Source organism: Natator depressus, chromosome 6, assembly GCF_965152275.1.
Source record: "Natator depressus isolate rNatDep1 chromosome 6, rNatDep2.hap1, whole genome shotgun sequence".
Taxonomy (NCBI): domain Eukaryota; kingdom Metazoa; phylum Chordata; order Testudines; family Cheloniidae; genus Natator; species Natator depressus.
Window position 1 is genome coordinate 78,395,221 of NC_134239.1, and position 23,734 is coordinate 78,418,954.

The 23,734-nt window shown below is 41.1% G+C and overlaps 1 protein-coding gene across 2 annotated transcripts in view; it reads right to left on the reverse strand.

Annotated features, from left to right (window-relative positions):
* STXBP6 (syntaxin binding protein 6) overlaps window positions 1–23,734 on the reverse strand; it is a 221,889-nt gene that overhangs the window by 39,112 nt on the left and 159,043 nt on the right. For both annotated transcript variants that reach the window (XM_074957087.1, XM_074957088.1), the window contains exon 4: window positions 20,509–20,674. In XM_074957087.1, coding sequence (XP_074813188.1) covers window positions 20,509–20,674 — 166 coding nt within the window. The remainder of the gene's footprint in view (window positions 1–20,508; window positions 20,675–23,734) is intronic.

Here is a 23,734-nt window from a genome sequence, read left to right on the forward strand (position 1 = left end):
AAAAAGTGCCTTGGCTAAGTTAGCAAGAATGAAGAGGCATATTGTTAACCCCCATCAAAACATCATTCAGGAAACTGCTCTGTTAGCCCAGAGATCAGACCCCAAGTCAAAACGACAGGTTAAACTAGGATATGGGCAATAAATATAACTATGGAAACAGCCAATCTTTTTTTGCTCTCCTCCATTCCACTTGTTTTTAAATACTGAGACTGATCACAGAATGTGCCGACCACGTAACTGCCTCCAATGTCACTAGGGGCTTGACTACACAGCAAGTTACTGTGCTGCAAGCCAGAGCTTGAATCTACAGTGCATCAGTTTGTTGTGCAATAATGTCCTGTGTGGACATTGCTAGAATGAGTGGAAGGCACAGCGTGTTTACAGAGTTGGTCCAATAAAAGATATTACCTCACCTGTCTTGTCAGTCTAACTTTGCCATGCATTGCTATTTACAATCTGATACAAATTGTGCTCTGTGCACATCAAAACAAAGAGCAATTTTGTAAGTCATGAAGGTGACACCCCACTGATTTACTGTTACCGAGACACTGTTGCAAAATTATGGGATAATATTATGGAACTATCTGTTTTATGGCTTAAATTCTGTATACATTAAAGCAGTTTACCTTCCTCTCTTTCATTATGAATGTCCCTTTTGACTTAATCTTTTTCTACAATTTTTACAAGAACAAACATACTATTTATTTGATTGCCCTAGCATGTGTTTGTTTTAGGAAGGCAATTCTGAGATTTGATTATGTTCACCACTTTCCAGGAGAAAGCTTGGTCCTACTCTTATGCATTTGATCTCAGCACATGAGCCATCGGCTTCAGAAAAATAAAACCCAACAAATTTTGAAAAGTTTTATCTGTTGATTTATATGAGGTCCTTAAATCAAAGAATGGTGAAGTTGATTTATCTTGACATGCATAGGTAGTGAAGAAAAATCACCATATTTTAAAAAAATGCTCTTTGGCAATACACCTTCTATTGCTTTTTGTTTCCATCTCAACTTTCACTGTAGCCATTATTATCCCCAGAGTAAGCAACTGCAACTCATGGCACAAAAAAGCACTTCTGAAAAGTACTCAGATTACTTCTTGCTCACAACACTGCACTCTAGGTAGCAGAAATGGAAATAAATTCAAAGATTTGGCAGCTTTATATTATTTGCCTATTTATCACTGCATCAAGGGTAACACACTATTGATAAAAGAAAAGGAGTACTTAGAGACTAACACATTTATTTGAGCATAAGCTTTCGTGAGCTACAGCTCACTTCACTGCATCCGATGAAGTGAGCTGTAGCTCACGAAAGCTTATGCTCAAATAAATTTGTTAGTCTCTAAGGTGCCACAAATACTCCTTTTCTTTTTGCGGATACAGACTAACACGGCTGCTACTCTGAAACCTGACACTATTGATAGTTTTTCCATTAGGATAAAAACCTCATACCACCATTTTAAAATCTGAATTAATTATCCAGATTTATGGTGTTTCAACTTTATTCTCCTTATTTTCCTTGCTATTAATGGACATTTAAGTTTCCTCTAAGATCAAACCATTTATTTTAATTGTTCTCTTTTCTTTTAGGAACATTCATGCTTACTTTCACTGTATATAAGTATAGCACTAAAGCAGTTATCTTAAGAATTACTTTTTGAATAATACTATCGCTATCTTTATCCTACTTTCGATATATTAAGTTCATTAATGTGAGAGTATGTTCTTATATGCACCACAACTGCTGTGAGAAAAGGACAGAGATACTATGTCCAGTAAAAATTAGTTTTCTGTTTATTTTATCTTTTAGCTTGAGAACGCCTGGAAGCTAGCAATAATCAAATCTTAAGAATAGAATAGTTCAAATTCCTTATTTAAAATGCAGTCATTGTGTAGTTTTATTCTTAAAAATGACTTTGTAAAACATTTGAGAGACAAGGTGGGTGAGGTAATATCTTTTATTGGACCAACTTCTGTTGGTGAGAGAGACAAAGCTTTTGAGCATACACAGAGCTCTTCTTCAGGTCTGGGAAACATACTCAGGGCTTGGCTACATTTGCACATGTAGAGTGCTGGGAGTTAAACCAGCCTTTGGAGTGCTGCAAGCGCACTGACTTGTGACACTGACGCCGGGGTGTTTCAGCCAAGGCGCAGCAAACTTTATGCTTCTCGTGGAGGTGGATTACCAAGAGCACTCCAGCTGCAGAGTCCAGGCGCTCTACGTGCCTTGCCAGTGTGGACATCTCAGGAGCTAGGGCACCTGGGGCTGCTTTAATGCGCTCTAACTTGAAAGTGTAGCCAAGCCCTCAGTGTCACCTGAAATGTGTTAACTACTTTTGCTAAACAAACAATCTCTTTCATCTTGACTCTGCAGCTGGAGTGCTCCTGGTAATCCACCTCCCGCTGAGCCCCTCTAATTGCCCTGGTATCTAGCTGCTCAAAATCAGCAGCCGTATGATCTGCCTCAGCATACTACCCCTGGGAAAACTTCTCCTCCTTTGCTTCACAAATATTATGTGGAGCACAACAGGCTGTTATGACCATCATAATATTTCCCTCTAGATCTACCCTGCCAAAAAGACAGCACCAGCTAGCTACCTTTTAATCTGCCAAAGGTACATTCAATGGTCATTCGTCACCTGCTGAGCCTGTTGTTGAAACACTGCTTGCTGCTGTCTAGGTTCTCAGTTTTCAGAGTAGCAGCCGTGTTAGTCTGTATTCGCAAAAAGAAAAGGAGTACAAGTGGCATCCAATGAAGTGAGCTGTAGTTCACGAAAGCTTATGCTCAAATAAATTGGTTAGTCTCTAAGGTGCCACTAGTACTCCTTTTCTTTCTAGGTTCTCAGTGTAAGGCTTCATAAGCCACAGGAACAAGAGGTAGGCGGGGTCTCCTAGGATCACTATGGGCCTTTGTACATCCCCCAGTGGAATCTTCTGGTCTAGAAAGGAAGACCCAGCACGCAGCTTTCTATAAAGTCCAGTGTTCCATCATGAACTTCCCCTGACCAACCCACATTGATGTCAGTAAAATGGCCCAGGAGATCCACCAGTGCCTGCAAGACCATGGAGAAGTAGCGCTTTTGGTTGATGTACTCCATCGCAAGATGATCTGGGGCCAAAATTGGGGTGTGTGCGCCAGCTATCACCTCGCTGCAGTTAGGGAATCACATTGCTGCAAAGTCATCAGTTATTTCCTGCACATTACCCAGAGTCATAGTCCTTCGTAGCAGGAGGCGATTAATGACCCTGGACAGTTGCATCACCGCAACCCCCATGGTGAACTTTCCAACTCCAAAGTGATTCACGACTGACCGGTAGCAGTCTGGATTTGCCAGCTACCACATAGCAATTGTCAGTAGCTTTTCCACTGTGAGGGCAGCTCTCATTCTGGTGTCCTTGCACCGTAGTGCTGGGGTGAGATCCACGCACAATTCCAGGAAGATGGCTTTGCACATCCAGAAGTTCTACAGCCACTGCTCATCATCCCATACCTGCATCACAATCCGATTCCACCTCTCAATGCTCGTTTCCCAAGCCTTGTATCGACAGTCCACTATATGCAGCTGCTTCATGAATGCCAGCAGCAATATTGAATTGTTTCTTTCCATTGCACACAGCAGGGCAGGCTGCAGAGATTCATTTTGTTTTCCAGCTCCTGAAATACTGCAGAGCCAGCTGCACTGTGTTCATAATGCTCATCACCAGACTAGTCAGCAGTTCAGGATCCATGCTTTCAGGCAGAGATGGCAGGCACACAGTTTACAAAGGGCTGTTAAAAACTATACGAAAAGAAGTCGGAAGGCCATGGAATGACGGGATAGAAAACTGCATCTTGGGACAGTGAGCATGCTGCCATGATGCACTGCGATCCATTTCCAGCGGCAGAGGGTGGTAAGTTGCATAGTGGGATAGCTACCCATGATGCAACACTCTCTCTGTCAATGCAAGAGCACCGACTGAGGAAGTGCTCCGCTGACACAATGAGCATTGTGCACAGGTGCACAACCAACATAATTAAAGAGGCATATGGTTGTTGATGTAACTTAAGTCGACTTTAGTCTGTAGTGTAGACAAGGCCTTAGTTTCCCAGACCTGAAGAAAAGAGCTCTGTGCAAGCTTGAAAGCTTTTCTCGCTAACAGAAGTTGGTCCAATAAAAGATATTACCTCACCCACATTGTCTCTGTAATACCTTGGACATAGCTACAACAACTTTGTAAAACAGGTTATTGGGAAGCCCTATGTATATCTTGTCTAAATCATTTCTGCATCAAATTTGGTTATTTTACAAGTAAAAATGGGTTATTATTTTCTAATTGCCAGGCCTGCAAACTCAGCTTATGCTATAATGGTCAAGCTGCTGTTCTTGGCTCTCATCCCACCATCATCACTTATGCAGCTGGAACTTGGGGCCTGATCCAAAGCCCATCAGTGTCAATGGAGAGACTCTTACTGGCATTTGTTAACAAATCCACTGAAAATACTTTAGCAAAATTAGAATCCAGCTCACTCTCCCATGGCTGCTAGAGAATTAAACTCTCGGATAAGGTGCCATTTTTACAATCGCTCTTCTGACCATAACTACATTTTAAAGTGAAGGTATTTTTGATGTACTTCTACCTAGAGACCATGCTACTCCTATTTTGTTATAAAGTGGTAATAAATAAAATCTTAATGAAATGCAATGGAATGCGTCCATCACATATAAAGGTGTGGAGTTTCCTTCTTATTAGTATTAAGCTCCAACTGTAGCAAGACACCAAACTATAGTTATTAATATTTGTATACCTTTTTGTAAGAGTTCACTTATAAGTGGAAATCCACAAACAATTAAATATGTGCTGTGTCTTAAAGTCAGGAAAACTAGCATGCAAGGAAGATGCAACGTTAAACACAAATCAAGTATTTTAGGGAGAGAGGATATTGAGGAAATCATATTGCTTAATGCCATCAAAAAACATTATTGACTAAAGGGGGAGGGAGGGGAATCGTCAGGCTTATGCACTAATGCAAAAAGCCCATTAATTTTTTCCTACCCCTATTCTGTAACTTCTAGTTCTTTCCCCTTCATTCCCTCAGGAGTGCCTCTGGTAACAGCTGAATAGGAAAGATTTAGAAAGAAGTATTACTGAGAATTTTTGCTTTAAAGTAATATGACAGGAATTACATTTTAGTATTATATTGTCAACTGCTAGCAATACTGCTGGGCAAACATTTTATCTTGCATGCAAGGTTTGTTTCCCCAACATACAGCCTCAAGACTGCAAAGCCAAAGGTAAATGTTTACAGCGTTGCTTCTGTTTTCAAATAAGACCCAACTGGCTCACGTTTAAATGTCACAATGAACCTGAAAGCAGACCAGTTTTTACATATAAATATGTTTAAGATTAGCCCACAAGACTAGCAGAAGCACCATATTGTGCTATTTGTGCATAGCTAATCTGAGCCAATATATAGCTGATGAAAATCAAAGGACTCATTATCACTATTACAGTGGCAAATTATTCTCTGAGGAGAAAGAACTGGATATTCCATAAGTAACTCCTGCCAGCTGTCCTGGAGCAAAGGTTACAGAAGCCAAAGATGCAATATTTTGTAAGAATAAAGGTAACAGCTGAGCTGGTGAAGCTGCTTTTTTAATTCAACTGGCAGAGAGATTGCTTTGAGACCAAAGTGTGTAGCATGCAGGCTGCAGTAGAAAGTCCCAGATCATCATCAGTACCATGCATCAGGGGGAGGGATAGCTCAGTGGTTTGAGCATTGGTAAACCCAGGGTTGTGAGTTCAATCCTTGAGGGGGCCATTTAGGGATCTGGGGCAAAAATTGGGGATTGGTCCTGCTTTGAGCAGGGGGTTGGACTAGATGACCTCCTGAGGTCCCTTCCAACCCTGATATTCTATGATTCCATCATCACTCTGCTGTCACTGGAATTACTATATTTTGCAGTTCTCATATTTATCTACAGGTGGCAGCAACTGTTTGCTCTTAGAAGGGCAGTTGCAGTCTTGATTGAAATAGTTCAAATCTAACAGGGAGCTCTCAAAAAATATAGCCAAGAATCATAAGGGTCAAATTTGTTTCTAATGTAAGCCCAATGTAGACAGGAATTAATTTGGCCTAATGTGTTCGCCAATAATTTAGATCATAATAGCACTGTGAATGAAGACACCAGACTTTGCCTTTAAAGGAAACATATGTTGGGCTTGATTCTGATCTCACAGCGGTTTTTTGTTTTTGTATTTGTATTTATTTAGGAAGTTTTAACAAGTTTACAAACCCTTTGCATGTAAATATCAGAAACAAGACAATCATTACAGCAGTTTTTGCTTAAGTAAAAATCTTAAATGAACCAAACTGTGCCATAGAATCTCTATGGATAGTAATTCCAAGCTTGAATAATAAGAATATAGCAGTAGGGATATGTTACTGACCACCTGACCAGGATGGTGACAGTGACTGTGAAATGCTCAGGGAGATTAGAGAGGCTATTAAAATAAAAAAAAACCTCAATAATAATGGAGGATTTCAACTATTGTCTGGGTATATATCACCTCAGGACAGGATGCAGAGATAAAGTTTCTTGAAACTTAAATGACTGCTTCCTGGAGCAGCTAGTCCTGGAACCCACAAGAGGAGAGGTAATTCTTGATTTAGTCCTAAGTGGAGCACAGGATCAGATCCAAGAGGTGAATATAGCTGTACTGCTTGGTAATAGTGACCATAACATAATTAAATTTAACATCCCTGTGAGGGGGAAAACACCCAACACTGTAGCATTTAATTTCAGAAAGGGGAATTACATAAAAATGAGGAGGTTAGTTAAAGAGAAATAAAAAGGTACAGCATCAAAAGTAAAATACCTGCAAGCTGCATGGAAACTTTTTAAAGACACCATAATAGATGCTCAACTTATATGTATATCCCAAATTAAAAAAACATAGTAAGAGAACCAAAAAAGAGCCACCATGGCTAAACAACAAAGTAAAAAGCACTGAGAGGCAAAAAGGCATCCTTTAAAAAGTGGAAGTTAAATCTTAGTGAGGAAAATAGAAAGGAGCATAAACTCTGGCAAATGGATTGTAAAAATATAATGAGGAAGGCCAAAAAAGAATTTGAAAAAAGCTAGTCAAAGACTCAAAAAGTAATAGCAAAAAAAATTTTAAGCACATCAGAAGAAAGAAGCCTGCTAAACAACCATTGGGGCCACTGGATGATTGAAATGCTAAAGGAACACGCAGGGATGATAAGGCCATTGCAGAGAAACTAAAATAATTCTTTGCATCGGTCTTCACGGTTGAGGATGTGAGGGAGATTCCCAAACCTGAGCCATTCCTTTTAGTTGATAAATCTGAGGAACTGTCCCAGATTGAGGTATCATTAGAGGAGGTTTTGGAACAAACTGATAAACTAAACGATAAAAAGTCACGAGAACCAGATAGTATTCACCCAAGAGTTCTGAAGGAACTCAAATACACTCTGTGCAAATACACTCTGTGCAAAAGGTTTCAAAACTAGTGCAAAAAGGTAAAGGAGACATTGGACATCCCTGCTTAGTCCCTCTGTGTAATTCAAACAGAAGAGATTTAACCCCATTAACTTGCACAGCTCTGTGTCTAGTGATGACAAAAGAAATTGATCTTTTTATGATCTGGCATTATGAATGATTCCAAGTACTCTCTGAATATTGTCTGATATTTTTCCATCAGTGAATCCAGTTTGATCTAGAATTACATAAGCTGAGAGCATAGACTGCAATTGGCTAGCTAATATTTTTGCTAAAATCTTTGTTATGATTCAGCAGTGATTATGGGTCTATAGGAACTGCAAAGTAAGGTCTTTCCCATGTTTAGGGAGACAATCACAGTAGCTTCTTTCATAGGTTGTGGAAGTTCCTCCCCTCACAGGATAGCGTTGAAGATACCTCTCAAGGGATCCACTCATAATTCCTTAAAAAGAAAAGGAGTACTTGTAGCACCTTAGAGACTAACCAAGTTATTTGAGGATAAGCTTTCGTGAGCTACAGCTCACTTCATCGGATGCATACTGTGGAAAATACAGAAGATGTTTGTTTTTATACACACAAATCATGAAAAAATGGGTGTTTATCACTACAAAAGGTTTTCTCTCCCCCCACCCCACTCTCCTGCTGGTAATGGCTTATGTAAAGTGATCACTCTCCTTACAATGTGTATGATAATCAAGGTGGGCCATTTCCAGCACAAATCCAGGTTTACCTCCCCCCCCGGCCCCCAGGAACCTATCCTTGCAACAAAGCCCATTGCCAACTGTGCCCACATATCTATTCAGGGGACACCATCACAGGGCCTAATAACATCAGCCACACTATCAGAGGCTGGTTCACCTGCACATCTACCAATGTGATATATGCCATCATGTGCCAGCAATGCCCCTCTGCCATGTACATTGGTCAAACTGGACAGTCTCTACGTAAAAGAATAAATGGACACAAATCAGATGTCAAGAATTATAACATTCATAAACCAGTCGGAGAACACTTCAATCTCTCTGGTCACGCGATTACAGACATGAAAGTTGCGATATTACAACAGAAAAACTTCAAATCCAGACTCCAGCGAGAGACTGCCGAATTGGAATTCATTTGCAAATTGGATACAATTAACTTAGGCTTGAATAGAGACTGGGAGTGGCTAAGTCATTATGCAAGATAACCTATTTCCCCTTGTTTTCCTACCCCCCCCCCCGACGTTCTTGTTAAACCCTGGATTTGTGCTAGAAATGGCCCACCTTAATTATCATACACATTGTAAGGAGAGTGATCACTTTAGATAAGCTATTACCAACAGGAGAGTGGGTTTGTTTGGGGGTGGGGCTGGGGGGGAAGAAAACCTGGATTTGTGCTGGAAATGGCCCACCTTAATTATCATACACATTGTAAAGAGAGTGATCACTTTACATAAGCTATTACCAGCAGGAGAGTGGGGTGGGGGGAGAGAAAACCTTTTGTAGTGATAAACACCCATTTTTTCATGATTTGTGTGTATAAAAACAAACATCTTCTGTATTTTCTACAGTATGCATCCGATGAAGTGAGCTGTAGCTCACGAAAGCTTATCCTCAAATAAATTGGTTAGTCTCTAAGGTGCCACAAATACTCCTTTTCTTTTTGTGAATACAGACTAACACGGCTTTACTCTCAAACCTGTCATAATTCCTTGAATACCTTGTCAAATTCATCAGGAAAGCTGTCAGGTCCTGCAGTTTTACCACTTTTCATACTTGCTATTGCCTCTAGGATTTCTAGTTCTCATAGAATCATAGAATATCAGGGTTGGAAGGGACCTCAGGTGGTCATCTAGTCCAACCCCCTGCTCAAAGCAGGACCGATCCCCAATTAAATCATCCCAGCCAGGGCTTTGTCAAGCCTGACCTTAAAAACTTCTAAGGAAGGAGATTCCACCACCTCCCTAGGTAACGCATTCCAGTGTTTCACCACCCTCCTAGTGAAAAAGTTTTTCCTAATATCCAACCTAAACCTCCCCCACTGCAACTTGAGACCATTACTCCTTGTTCTGTCATCTGCTACCACTGAGAACAGTCTAGATCCATCCTCTTTGGAACCCCCTTTCAGGTAGTTGAAAGCAGCTATCAAATCCCCCCTCATTCTTCTCTTCTGCAGACTAAACAATCCCAGTTCCCTCAGCCTCTCCTCATAAGTCATGTGTTCCAGACCCCTAATCATTTTTGTTGCCCTTCGCTGGACTCTCTCCAATTTTTCCAAATCCTTCTTGTAGTGTGGGGCCCAAAACTGGACACAGTACTCCAGATGAGGCCTCACCAATGTCGAATAGAGGGGAACGATCACATCCCTCGATCTGCTGGCTATGCCCCTACTTATACATCCCAAAATGCCATTGGCCTTCTTGGCAACAAGGGCACACTGTTGACTCATATCCAGCTTCTCGTCCACTGTAACCCCTAGGTCCTTTTCCGCAGAACTGCTGCCTAGCCATTCGGTCCCTAGTCTGTAGCGGTGCATTGGATTCTTCCGTCCTAAGTGCAGGACCCTGCACTTATCCTTGTTGAACCTCATCAGATTTCTTTTGGCCCAATCCTCCAATTTGTCTGGGTCCCTCTGTATCCTATCCCTACCTGCCACCATATCTACCACTCCTCCTAGTTTAGTATCATCCGCAAATTTGCTGAGAGTGCAATCCACACCATCCTCCAGATCATTTATGAAGATATTGAACAAAACCGGCCCCAGGACCGACCCTTGGGGCACTCCACTTGATACCGGCTGCCATCTAGACATGGAGCCATTGATCACTACCCGTTGAGCCCGACAATCTAGCCAACTTTCTACCCACCTTATAGTGCATTCATCCAGCCCATACTTCTGTTCTGTTATTTCTTTATCTAAAGTTTCTTTATCAAGTTTACTTATCTCTGGCCAGCCTGCTACTTCCAGATATTTTGAATAACTTCAGAGCTTGGAATGTCTAAGTTATAAAAGTTGTTATAATACACAGCAAAAATAGCACATATTTCATAAGGGTGTGTAACTATCTTTTGTGCTGACTGTTCCTAACTGGTGGAATAATCTCACAGCAGTTTTACAGAGCCACAACAAAAAGATGGAGCTCACTGATCCACAAGATAAGTTTGGAAGAAACTTTGTTTATTTTAAAAAATGACATTAACAAAACTACTATTTTCTTCCATAGCAAAATATTGATAACAAAATGTTTAACCACACACTTTTTTCAAGATCCTGCACCAAATGACAGATTATTAGAATTGCAGACTTTGCTAGGTAGAAGTGGGCAAAATTAATATTTTTGTGAGGTGTCAGAACACATTATAGGACTATATAGTCTCTTCTGCTGTTACCTCCCAATGAAACTGCATAAGTATTGCCTTCAGAGACGCTAAGAACCAGCTTAATGAAAAATCTTTCTTCCTAAGAAAAGGATTGTTTGAAATCACTCAGCTGAGAATATTTAAATGACTGCTACAAGGTTGCTTGGAATTTAATGCAATACATATTGTGATGGTGTTACTTAAGATAAGCTTCTGCAGATATGCAAAAGATGAATTTTGACACCAAACACCTATTTTCTTCCTTGCTAACACAATGTAGGTCATAGGTAAAATCTGATGTACCATCAGCAAACGTAGACTCAAGATATCACTGCAGGGAGTGGGGAACAACCAAATACACTCTATCGGCAAAATAGCTAATGGCACAAGTGCCTGCGTCAATTGCGGTTCGCAGCTTTCTCGGGAAAGCACAGAATGAAGTGACACATTTTTTGTCCATTTCATTTCTGCCCACCTGGTACAGACTAGCAGTGCAACACTTGCCTTAATTTTGTTTAAATTCTCCTTAGCTGCTACTTGGCAAGGCTATACGCAGCAGCAAAGGCACTGAGCTATCTGAAGACTGCAGATTCAGAAAAACGGTATTGCATTGGTTCAGTCACACTGGTAAATGGAATGTTCAAGCCTACTGTGATGACCTTTGTCCTCTCTCATTTTTAACAGCTCAAGTGAGGGGGAGACTATTTCACAGTTTAAATGACCATATCATTTGCAGAGCATTGTCAGTTAGCAATACAGAAATAATGCCACCTTCTTTGTTACCTTCACCATTAAATCAACATCAACCAAGGGTCTGTTACAAAATGGAAGGAGTACTACCTCTGTTTAAAGCAGGGGTGGAGGTGTCCCCCCTCAACTAATAGGCGCCTTTTAACCTGTTGCATCAACGTCTGAATACATGGGAAGGGTCTGTGGTCTGTGATTCAGGCCCCAGCCCTAGTGATCAGGGTGACCAGAGATGGGGTGGAAGGGTCAGTTTGCTCCAGGCCTGCCGTTTCAGCGGGCCCCCAAACTGAGTGGCATTGTGACCCAGCATGTAGGGTTACAGTGCCACTCAGGGTTGGCGGTCCCTCTGTTGTGTTCTGGTGTGTCGTAACTCTCTGTTGTGACAGAGGGGCCATAGGGGCAAATATGAGTGGCACTGCAACCCTGTATGCCAGATTGCAATGTCCGGAGAGGAGAGCTGGGCCAAGCCCCATAGGACAGGAGCCAAGCCACCACTACAGAGTGATTACAGTGGAGGTTTGTTCTCCAACTCCCAGCCCTGGGCCACCCCTTACTGGTAATATTGTGGATGCATGCGGAGGGGGCCTCATTTTCAGATTTTGCCCCGGGCCCCGCAAAACTTCTGTGCGGCCCTGCTAGCAATGCCAACTGACTCTGCCTGCCTCAAAAACTTGTTCAGTAACATGTGGATGGTGCTGCTGCAGTCTGAGAGAGAGAGAGGGGGGGTTTTTTGAGGTGAGGGCGTTTTTGTGTGCAAAATATACATCTCTCTTTCACCAGCTCTACTTAACATATTTACACCAGATACTAATGAGACACTTGCATTTCATCTTCAATTGTACTTGTTATTTGATAAAATGTATGTTAATACATATTTCTAATGTAATCAAATGAGAAAAAAAAGAATGACCAGCCAGCATTAGACTTTAAACAACAGACTTTATCCCTGAAGGAACCGTATACTCCATACAGTAAGCCAAAAAACAATGCCTGGCCCATACAAAAGCTACCTTAAAGAGATGGGAGGAAGCCACAAGTTTCAATCTGGATTTTGAACACCCCAGAAGCTAGAGAGTATTTGAAGGATCTACTGTTTTGGTTCAACAAATTACTAGAAAAGGGTCACTTGAAAAGTCTGTTCTGAATTTAGATTCTAACTTTCCCCCAGCAATCCCTAAAACTGAGTTGTTTACACATGATGTTTTAGTTCAGGCCAATTTCTACTTTCCCCCCATTTTTAACTTTGTGATATATATCACTGCATTTTCTATTAGTGTCTCTGAACAGTGTGGTTTCAGACAGAAGTTCTTTGGAATATAATGGACTCATCCCTGGAAATAGTTAAAGATTTCTCTTCACTTTCTAAAAGAGTTGTGGATAATCCCAGTGAGACTTAATAGTCTCTTGCTTCATAAAACAGATTCTAACCTCAATGAATGGGGCTGTTTCTGGTCACTTAATAGCTATTCTGTTTCCTTTCAAAGTCATTGACCTACTAATGCATCTCAGGTTTGCACAGGTTTGAATATAAAGGAAACGAAACAGCACCAAACTCTATTCCATATTACTAAGAATCTCTGCTTTCAGATATCCTCTAAGACTTTTATGACAAATATTTTCTCTCACTCTGTAGGAGATACATGTATTTATATACAGGAAAAAGGTGAGACCATAAATTGTAATACAAGCCAAAATGTTTGTTTTAATATTATGAAAGCTTCTTCTTCTAGTCTATTGCTGCTATGTTGACTCTTTACAGGAGAAGGCTCATTGGTTCATGTGATAATAAAGATTAACAGATTAATACTTTTGCCATGTATTACACATGTAAGGAATAAACAGTAGTAACCAAATGTCCGCAGTGAAAAAAAAATCCCCAATTTTATATGACAGCTTTCTACCAGCTAAGCCAAACTCATCTGTGCCCTTTTCCTAATAATACTGACTTCATTTAGGTTTTCATAAAGATCTCGGCACTTGTGGTAAAACTGTGCTTTTAAAACTTCAGTAGATTAAGATGTACCTTTATGTATACATACACAAAACTACAATTTTGTAATTATACTGTATATTGTTTTATATATAAATTGTTAATGTTACATTAAGGTTATGGAACTGAATGCTCAAACTCAGGAAATACAGATGCTAAATTTGAAAGTTTAATTACCTTCCCATCCAGTGGTGCTTACATATTACATATGGCCTCTAATTATGAGATTTGATGGTATTTTAAAAATATTTCCCAACAGTCCTACAATAATAATGGATACAGTTTTTTGGTGAGGGATTGGCAGAGGATTTCCTATTGTCAGGTGGTGTTGAGAGGCAATGATCATTTGGGTTTTGTGGCCACACTGTTAGCATAGTTATTATTATTATGTGTTTCTGGTAGCAACTACAACTTGCTAGGCACGGTACAAACACAAAAAGGAGGTACAGCCTTGCCATAAAGAGCTCGTACTCTAAAACGAGAAAGCGCTGATAGGGGAAAAGGGAACAACAAGTAATCAGGTCGAGAGATTTGCCAATAACTTGGAGAGCAGTGCCTTTTAAAGTAGAGACTAACCTTTTGACTTTGAAGGCAACATCAGAAGATTCAAACTGCTACTATGGAGAAGTGAGGAACCAGTGGAGGAAGAGCTGATATGGTCAGAATGACATGTCAAGGAAAATGACTATGGAGGCACTGTTTTGTATGGGCTAGAGTGAAACAATGTGAGCGTCAGGAAAGTTAGAGAAAAGGTTGCATCATTCAAGAGTACAGATGAGGGTCTGCACTAGAGTTAACTTCAGAGAAGTAAAGAAAGAGGTATTACACATATGTTGGAAGAAGTGGCAGAATTTGGACACGTCTTAGATGTGCGAGGTGGGGAGAGGTACAAGTCAAATGAGCTCCAGGATTATGAGCCTGAGTGACAAAGCAAATACTGGTGTTGTCAAGATTAAGAAAACTGGGGTAATGGTTTGGGATAGAAGAAAACCAGCTCAATTTTGGCTATGTGCTGCTTGCATTAAGTTGACAGCGAGACATTCACAGTATTACCAACTTTAAGAGATCAAAAATCAGGAGTCGGACCCCCCCAAATAATGAGATTTTAAAAAAAGATTCTATTGTGTTTTTTAGGTCAGTCTCTTGATTTTTGACCCGTCCCTGCCCATCCCCAGGGTGTGTGCCTGTGACAATTAGCATTGCCTGCTCTCCCACATGTACTGGATAAGGGAATTTTGGCCCTTGCTGCAAGAGCTCTCACCCCCACATCTGCCTAGCCTGTTCTCCATTATCATCACCCCATCAGTTCAGCCCCTCTACCCATCAACGCCCACCACCCTCCCAGTTCACCCTCCCAGCACTCACCCCATCTGCTCAGAACCCATCACAACCCCCCCCCAACCTTCTCACTTCTGCCCCCCTGAAGTTCCAGGCCATAGTTCAGCCTTCCCAGCCTCTCCTCTGCTCCTCTTAGGGTTCTTCACTCTGCCCAGGCCTTGGGGGTTTCAGTGGGGTCCCCCTCTCACTTTCCAGGCTGGCAGGGGAGCCCTGGCTGCCCAAGAGCTGACTGACAGCAGGATACTCTCCTTGCTGTGGCTATGGCTCCCACTGTCAGCCTGCCCCACAAGGAGGGGCTCCCATTGTCATCCCAGGGTGGCTGTGGCTCCCGCTGTCAGTCCTGGGGCTGACTGACAGCGGGAGCCTCTCCACGTAGGGCCCCATGAGGAAGGGCTCCGAATGTCATCCCTGGGTGGCTGACAGTGGGAGCGCTGAGCAGGGCTGGCTGACAGCAGGAACCTCTCCTCGTGGTGGCCGTGGCTCCTGCTGTCAGCCCTGGGGTGGCAGCAGGAGGCATAGCCACCTGGGGCTGATAGCAGGAACCCCGGGAATGACTGACAGCAGGCACCACAGCTGCCACAGCGATTTCTAAGTAAAATTAATCCTGATTCATGATCTAGGGATAGAACTTTCAAATGTAAGGTGTCAGGATTAATTTTACTTCGAAATCACATCTCTCACGATTAATTCACGAGAGTTGGCACGTCTGCATTCAGGAACAGATGTCACAACAGGCTGTGGGGTTGGACGAAGTGAAACAGTTCAGAAGACGGAGAGATGTGAGTCATCGGCAGAGAACTGGCAGTTGAAGCCACATGAGCCCATGAGATTACTTTACGAAAGGGCATAAGGAAAAAGAGCAATTGAAATGAAAATCACCTCCAAATAGTAGAAGAAAAGCAGAGGGGGAACCCATCAACAGACACACACAAGAAAATGTCAGAGGTAGAAGGAAAATAAGGAGAGAATGGTATAATGAAAACTCAGGGAGGATAAGGTGCTAAGAAGACGGAATGATCATCTGGAGACGATAAGATTAAATTAGCAAAGAATTTGAGACCACAGGTGGGAAAGGAGTGTTCAGTGAATTTAGAGGTGAAGGGGAATAAGATTCACTGGGAAAGGCAGGTGGGGGGTCAAGCAATGGCTTTGAGGATGAACGGTGATAAGAATATGCTCTGCTTGTATGAGGAAGGAGACAAAGGCCAGTGAGGAGGTGGCAGTAAGAATGTAACAAGATAGTATTTGGGATCTGGTTGAGAACATCTGTGTCTGTTTACCTTCCTGGGGGAGGTATAAATCAGGTTATGCCTTTGTTTCACAGTTTGGAAGACTCAGCAAGAAAGAGATCAGAAGAGTTAATCACTCAGGAAACAGACTGAATAGCTTAATTAGACTGTTTGAGTGACAAGTAAATTTTCCTTAATTTCTTCAAGCAAAAGCACATTAGAGAATTGCTGCAGAGACTTATAAAACAAAGTGCTGCAGAACGAACATAAGAAATTCCAGCCTGTAGGATTAGATAAAACTAAACCTGACAGAGGATTCTGATAGTTCCACAGGTTTCCACCTGTAGAATCTTAAGTGGAAGAACTGGGAATCTTCCCATCAGATGCTCTTTCCACTGTTTGGACAAAGGGAAGAGAAGACAAACCCATATAAGGTTTCAGTAGATGTTTTATACCCAATGAATGATTCCGAGTTCATAGTTACTTTAAGCAACACACTTTAATGCTATTATATAGAAATTATGGGAGGTAGCATGAAACGGAGTAAGATGTTGGACTGATTTTCAGAATGGACTTCTGAAAGACAAGACCCAATTTCAGAATGGCTACTTGGAAACTGAGTAGAATAAGCATTTGTGATATAAGCAGCTTTTGGAAAAGCTTTTGGAGGTAATACAGAGAGTAGACTTTCTACTGGCACTTTATGAATGGCTAAAAAAGTTTCTGAGGGAGGTGACCCAGATGGCTGAACTGGATGAATAAAAGTGGAAAGACAAATTAGGCATTAATGTTCTTTTAGTTAACCAGTCTTCGCAAGAAGAGCTCCAAGTGTTGTGTCCAAGAGCTACTCACCATCAAAACAAATAAGCTGGAAGACTGCTGTGGCTCTTGACAGAGAAGTATCGTAAGGCTTTTGAAGATGGGAGCTTCATTTAACTTCCAATCTTGGCACATTCAGATCCATTACTTCCAAAGAATTAATGTGTGGACAAAAAGTACAGTTGGATACATACCAACTCAAAGAGTTAAAGATTTGTCAGGTGCAGTGAATACCTGTGTTAATACCTGTGAACACCCGTGTTATGAGCTGGTGAAAAATGAGACATTGCTTGGCAAACTCACACTTCATCATCTTTTCTGATCTCACCTCTATGCACTGGATCTTTTCTACTACTAAAAAGTATTGCAGAATTATTCATCATGTACTCGATCTTCAAGCAATTATTTTTGTGTGTGGAAACTAAAAGAAAGAATTTGGATTGTTTTGAGATAGTCAGTAATCCATCTGCCAGATCCATTGGGTAATACCCAGAAACTCTGTAAAGTAAGACTTGTACAGAGTCCTGGGAGAAGTAATGTCTCAGTCTTGTGCTAAGAAAAGTGACAAGGAGAAGAGAAGGCCTCAAACCTTTCAGACATAGTGCTCCTTTGATTCAGGTGTATTGCTTGTGAAAAATCTAGAATTGACAAGAATCCTGTTGCGTATACTGAAGCCACCAGGAAATGAGTGAGTGAACACTAAATGTGTGCTAAAAAGAATGAACCTTGGCAAATGAAATTCAGCAATGCCAAACAGAACCATCATATTGACATGTCACTCAAGAAATGACTTCATCTGTTCCTACGGATATGTTACTATTAAAAAAATTGCCTATTTATTAGTATTATGGGCAACTTTTTTGGATATCAGTGACATATAAATCAATGTGCAATGGCAGGCAAACATATAAAGTTTTCATTGAATGAACGTATCAAGGATATGCAGTATGACCTGAAATACTATCGGAGCCCAGAATTCTCGATCTGAATCACACATGAAGACAATCCACTTATATTATGGATATTCTGCCACTTTCATTACAGATTCTGCTGATGAACAAAAAAAACGTGTCTATGCTTCAGGAATGTGTAAAAGATGCCAAACATGAAGAAGTGAAAACTCAATGATTGGAATTGTACGTAACACTAAGGAGGAAGCAAAGGATTCACTGAATACAAAATTGAGACTGGATGAGAAAACCTCTGTAGTTGTCCCTAAAAAATACAAGGGATAATTAAGACCCTAGAGCAAGAGATGTTAGATAAGACAGTAACTGAGCCATCTCAGTTACTATGCCCAACAGTATGTTAGGCCCAACGTTTTTAATTACAAGCAACATTTTTGTATTCTCAGAAGCTCAATTTATGTACTAAAAGAGATGCAACAGATTCTTGAATCTCTGAAATGAGTTTGACTGTTTGGTACCTTAGATCTGACATTAGTACATGTGCAAATTGAAACAGATCAGAAAAGTAAGGTGGAGACTGTATTTACCATGTGACATTTTTTCTAATCCCCAAATAGCACCTTTTGGACTGAAGAATGCACTTAGCAGATATCAGAGGGTCAGGGATGAAGTAGTAGTGGAGGCGAAGGAAAAAAGTACTGTATTAATATATATATCTAGATCAGTGGTTCTCAAAGCCGGTCTGCCGCTTGTTCAGGGAAAGCCCCTGGCGGGCCGGGCCGGTTTGTTTACCTGCCGCATCCGCAGGTTCGGCTGATTGCGGCTCCCACTGGCCGCGGTTTGCCCCTCCAGGCCAATGGGGGCTGCGGGAAGGGTGGCCAGCACATCCCTCGGCCTGTGCCACGTCCCACAGCCCCCATTGGCCTGCAGCGGCGAACTGCGGCCAGTGGGACCTGCGATCGGCCGAACCTGTGGACGTGGCAGGTAAACAAACCGGCCTGCCAGGGGCTTTCCCTGAACAAGCGGCGGACTGGCTTTGAGAACCACTGATCTAGATGACAGTTCACTCATCTACCATGGCACAACACTTGTAGGCTATACAGATGATTTTTAGCAAGTTAAAAGAGACGTATTTGACCCTTCATGCCACACAAATGTAAGTTTCTTCACTGGAAAATAAAGTCCTTGGGACACTAGTAGTGGGAGTCTTACTTTAGAAAAAGCTCCACATACCTGTCATCATTTTAACACACGATTTTGAACAACACTTTTTTGAGCAGGTCAAAATGACATGTTGTGATAAACAATTCTGCCCTAGATTATATTAGCACTCTTAACATTGCTACCACTGCTGGATCAGCATCAGGGTTAGCAGCAGTAAAAAGTTTTGCAAAAGAACAAACACTAGTGCAGAAAATGCCATTGTGAGTCAACAAGGTTTGTAGTGGATATTGAAAAGATACTGGTGTCGGGAGTCCCTGGGTAGTCTGAAGCTGGCACAGCCAGCCTTATGCCACCCTCTCCCATCACCAGCATAAAAGAGGCATAAAGAAAGGGGGGAGGCATGGCCAAAGCACAATGCATGGCAGTGATCTCCAGGCACTGCAATGATCCCTTGGGCAATTAGTTAAAAAAGCTCTGAGTTTGCTCTTGCCACAGCTAAATGCAGCAGCCTTGTGGACCAGAGATGTGGAATAAACCCACCTCCCTTTATAACTTGGGTTTCACACCTAACACAACTCAGTCAGACCAGAGGACTGGGGCTCCAATATTTTGTCTTATACTTTCCAGTGATCTATGCAATTTTTTTGAGAGATCAAATATATGCTTATATAGTTGCCATAAGAAATTACAAAAAAAGAGCCAGCAATTATTGGGAGAGCTTTCTGCTCTCTGAAGCAGCAATTCACTAACACACACTGACACGTCTTAGAAAGGTGCTAACATTAATAATGCTGGTGCACAAACAGAGATGTTTTGGCATTATAGAGTACTGAATGGGAGTGGTTATTGTTTAACAACAGTTATTCTAATTTAGCTCTTTCAGAAGGGGGGGGGAGAAATCAATGTTTGCTAAATGGAAAAGAACAAAATCAGTGCGGAAAGGAATTAATTTTTCAAGCTTTTAAGTTGGTATTCTGAAGAACTGAGAGGAAAGGATGCAATTAAAAATGGGACAGTATTCTTACATCTCACGCATCTTAAAGCAAAATAAATTAAAACCTTGGGGGGTGGGGACGGGCAGGAAGGTTTTTCCAATAAAGTTACAACTCCACTTTCTTAGAGACCAAACTACTCAGTGCCACAGTTGAATGGTTGTCTATTCTGCTGAGCAAACCAGCTCTTTAGGATGACTGATGTCAGCTCATAACCCAGTGAGTAGTGTTATGAGTAATTCCATCAGAAAGAACATTTCTGTGGCAACTAGACATGGTTCTTTCTCTTTTGTGCAAATATATGCGACAGTTTTTACTTACAGAATCCAAAAAAGAACACTTACACAGAAATTCGTATGTTCAAAACAATGCAGACACATTAACACAACCGTGTATTCAGTCTACATTATAAAAACAATATAAAACAGATTGAAATACTTCTGGGGATTGAACATGAATTAATCTCCCTTTACTTACCTCCCATAATTTTAGACTGGCAGTTGATAAATTCTGGCTTCTTGTCTGTAAGGTAACGCTGACAAGTGTGGTGAAGAATCTGAAAGAATGTGGATTTTTCGGAAGCCGTGCTTGCTACCCATTGGTCAAAAGCATTTTCAAATAGTAAATCAAATTCTGGAGAATCCTAGAAGAAAAATAACATTTGAATCATTGGTACTATATTTTAAAACTGATTAAAAAGGTACAGTGACTCGAGTGAAATCCCTGCAAGCTGCATGGACACTTTTCAAAGACACCATAATAGAGGCCCAACTTAAACGTATACCCCAAATTAAAAAAACATAGTAAAAGAACTAAAAAAGAGCCACCGTGGTTTAACAATCATGTAAAAGAAGGAGTGAGAGATAAAAAGGCATCTTTTAAAAAGCAGAAGTCAAATTCTAGTGAGGTAAACAGAAAGGCGCATAAACACTCCCAAATTAAATGTAAAAATGTAATAAGAAAAGCGAAAAAGGAGTTTGAAGACCAGCTAGCCAAAAACTCAAAAGGTAATAACAAAATGTGTTTTAAGTACAACAGAAGCAGGAAGCCTGCTAAACAACCAGTGGGGCCCCTGGACAATCGAGATTCAAACGGAACACTTAAAGATGATAGAGTCATTGTGGAGAAACTAAATGAATTTTTGCTTCAGTCTTCACAGCTGAGGATGTTAGGGAGATTCCCAAACCTGAGCTGTCCTTTGTAGGTGACAAATCTTTGCAGGTGACAAATTGTCACAGACTGAAGTGTCATTAGAGGAGGTTTTGGAATTAATTGATAAACTTAAGAGTAACAAGTCTCCGGGACCAGATGGCATTCAACCAAGAGTTCTGAAAGAACTCAAATGTGAAATTGTGGAACTATTAACTATGGTTTGTAACCTGTCCTTTAAATCAACTTCTGTGTCCAATGACTGGAAGATAGCTAATGTAACGCCAACATTTAAAAAGGGCTCTAGAGGTGATCCCAGCAATTCTAGACCAGCAAGTCTAGCGTCAGTACCAGGCAAATTAGTTGAAACAATAGTAAAGAATAAAATTGTCAGACACATAGAAGAACATAAATTGTTGGACAAAAGTCAACATGGTTTCTGTAAAGGGCAATCATGTCTTACTAATCTATTAGAGTTTTTGGAAGGGGTCAACAAACATGTGGATAAGGGGGATTCAGTGGACATAGGGTACTTAGATTTCCAGAAAGCCTTTGACAAGGTCCCTCACCAAAGGCTCTTATGTAAATTAAGTTGTCATGGAATAAGAGGGAAGATCCTTCCATGGATTGAGAACTGGTTAAAAGACAGGGAACAAAGGGCAGGAATAAATGCTAAATTTTCAGAATGGAGAGGGGTAACTAGTGGTGTTCCCCAAGGGTCAGTGCAAGGACCAGTCCTATTCAACTTATTCATAAACGATCTGGAGAAAGGGGTAAACAGTGAGGTGGCAAATTTTGCAGACAGTACTAAACTGCTCAAGATAGTTAAGACCATAGTAGACTGTGAAGAACTTCAAAAAGATCTCACAAAACTAAGTGATTGGGCAACAAAATGCAAATGAAATTTAATGTGGATAAATGCACATTGGAAAAAAAGTAATGCACATTGGAAAAAATAACCCCAACTATACATACAACATGATGCAGGCTAATTTAGCTACAACTAATCAGGAAAGAGATCTTGGAGTCATTGTGGACAGTTCTCTGAAGACATCCATGCAGTGTGAAGCGGTTTAAAAGAGAACTAGTTAAATTCATGGAGGTTAAGTCCATTAATGGCTATTAGCCAGGATGGGTAAGGAATGGTGTCCCTAGCCTCTGTTTGTCAGAGGGTGGAGATGGATGGCAGGAGAGAGATCACTTGATCATTACCTGTTAGGTTCACGCCCTCTAGGGCACCTTGCATTGGCCACTGTCGGCAGACAGGATACTGGGCTGATGGACCTTTGGTCGGACCCAGTATGGCCATTCTTATGTTCTTATGAAGATTACATGCAGCAATGCACAGTTTTAATAAAGCTATTTAAAATAAATTAATTTAAATGACAGACATCCACTTTTATAGCTGGTCTGAAATTCTTTTTTCCTGAAGAAATTTTTGATGAAAATGAAAAGAATGTTTCTTAACGGAAATTTCCAGGGGTATATTCAAGTTTTCAATAAAAACTCAAAACTGAAACATTTCAGCAAAAAATTAGAGTTGTAGTGCCTCATGGGTGTCTAGTGTGCTCTTTCTCCTCTATGAGTGGACTACAGTATACCACCCATAATGCAACACACTCCCCTTTTTGGAAGGGGGAGCTGGCAACATGGATTCTCTGGTTGTGATGCATTATGGGAGATTACTCCAAATGGGCATTCCAAGCCATTGAGGAGAACAGGGACACATGAAGCAAACTACAAGTCATAGTTTGGGTAGGTTGTCATGTTTCCTAAGAGGCTGCAGGGCTGATTCAACTTTGGCAGCGGGCAGTCAGTGAACAAAATACAGCCACATTCCAAACAAACACTGAGCCAACTGCAAAAAGAAACAGACTCTGATCATGTGATTTGCTTCCTTCATCCAGCAATCTAGGACAATCCATCCATATCAATGACAGGATATCATATATACACTGATGTACAGCAATGAGCTACAACAGGACATGTGTTAGGCCATTGGTACAGGCTTCAGGTATGTTTAGCCTTTTGCCTACAAAGTGCTCCAGTAATTTAATAATGCATGCCCTGGCACGTCTTACTATTACAGCATGTCTGATTATATTGAAAATTAAATAGAGAAGTTCATTGCACTTAGGGTGACCAGATAGCAAGTGTGAAAAATCAGGACAGAGGGTGGGGGGGTAATAGGCACCTATGTAAGAAAAAAGCCCCAATTATCTGGACTGTCCCTATAAAATCGGGTCATCTGGTCATCCTCACTGAACTGTATTCTTCCACTAAGAAAAATAGTTCCTGGTAGAAGGAAAAGAGAAAATGGTATTGTGTTTTCATCCTTGTCAGAATATATTTAACAGTAAGGTTCCGAGTGGTTAAATGTTTCCAGACTGCTGCTGACAGGACAGCTTAGCACTTTTTGGCATGGGCGGTCTGTTTCAAATGGACTTTTCCCTCTCCTTCCCCCTTATATTCTCTGCATACATCACCCCTACAATGAAACAGCAGCCTCCATTATCTTTTCCCTCTCCACGCACTTAGTAGAACGGGTGTATGG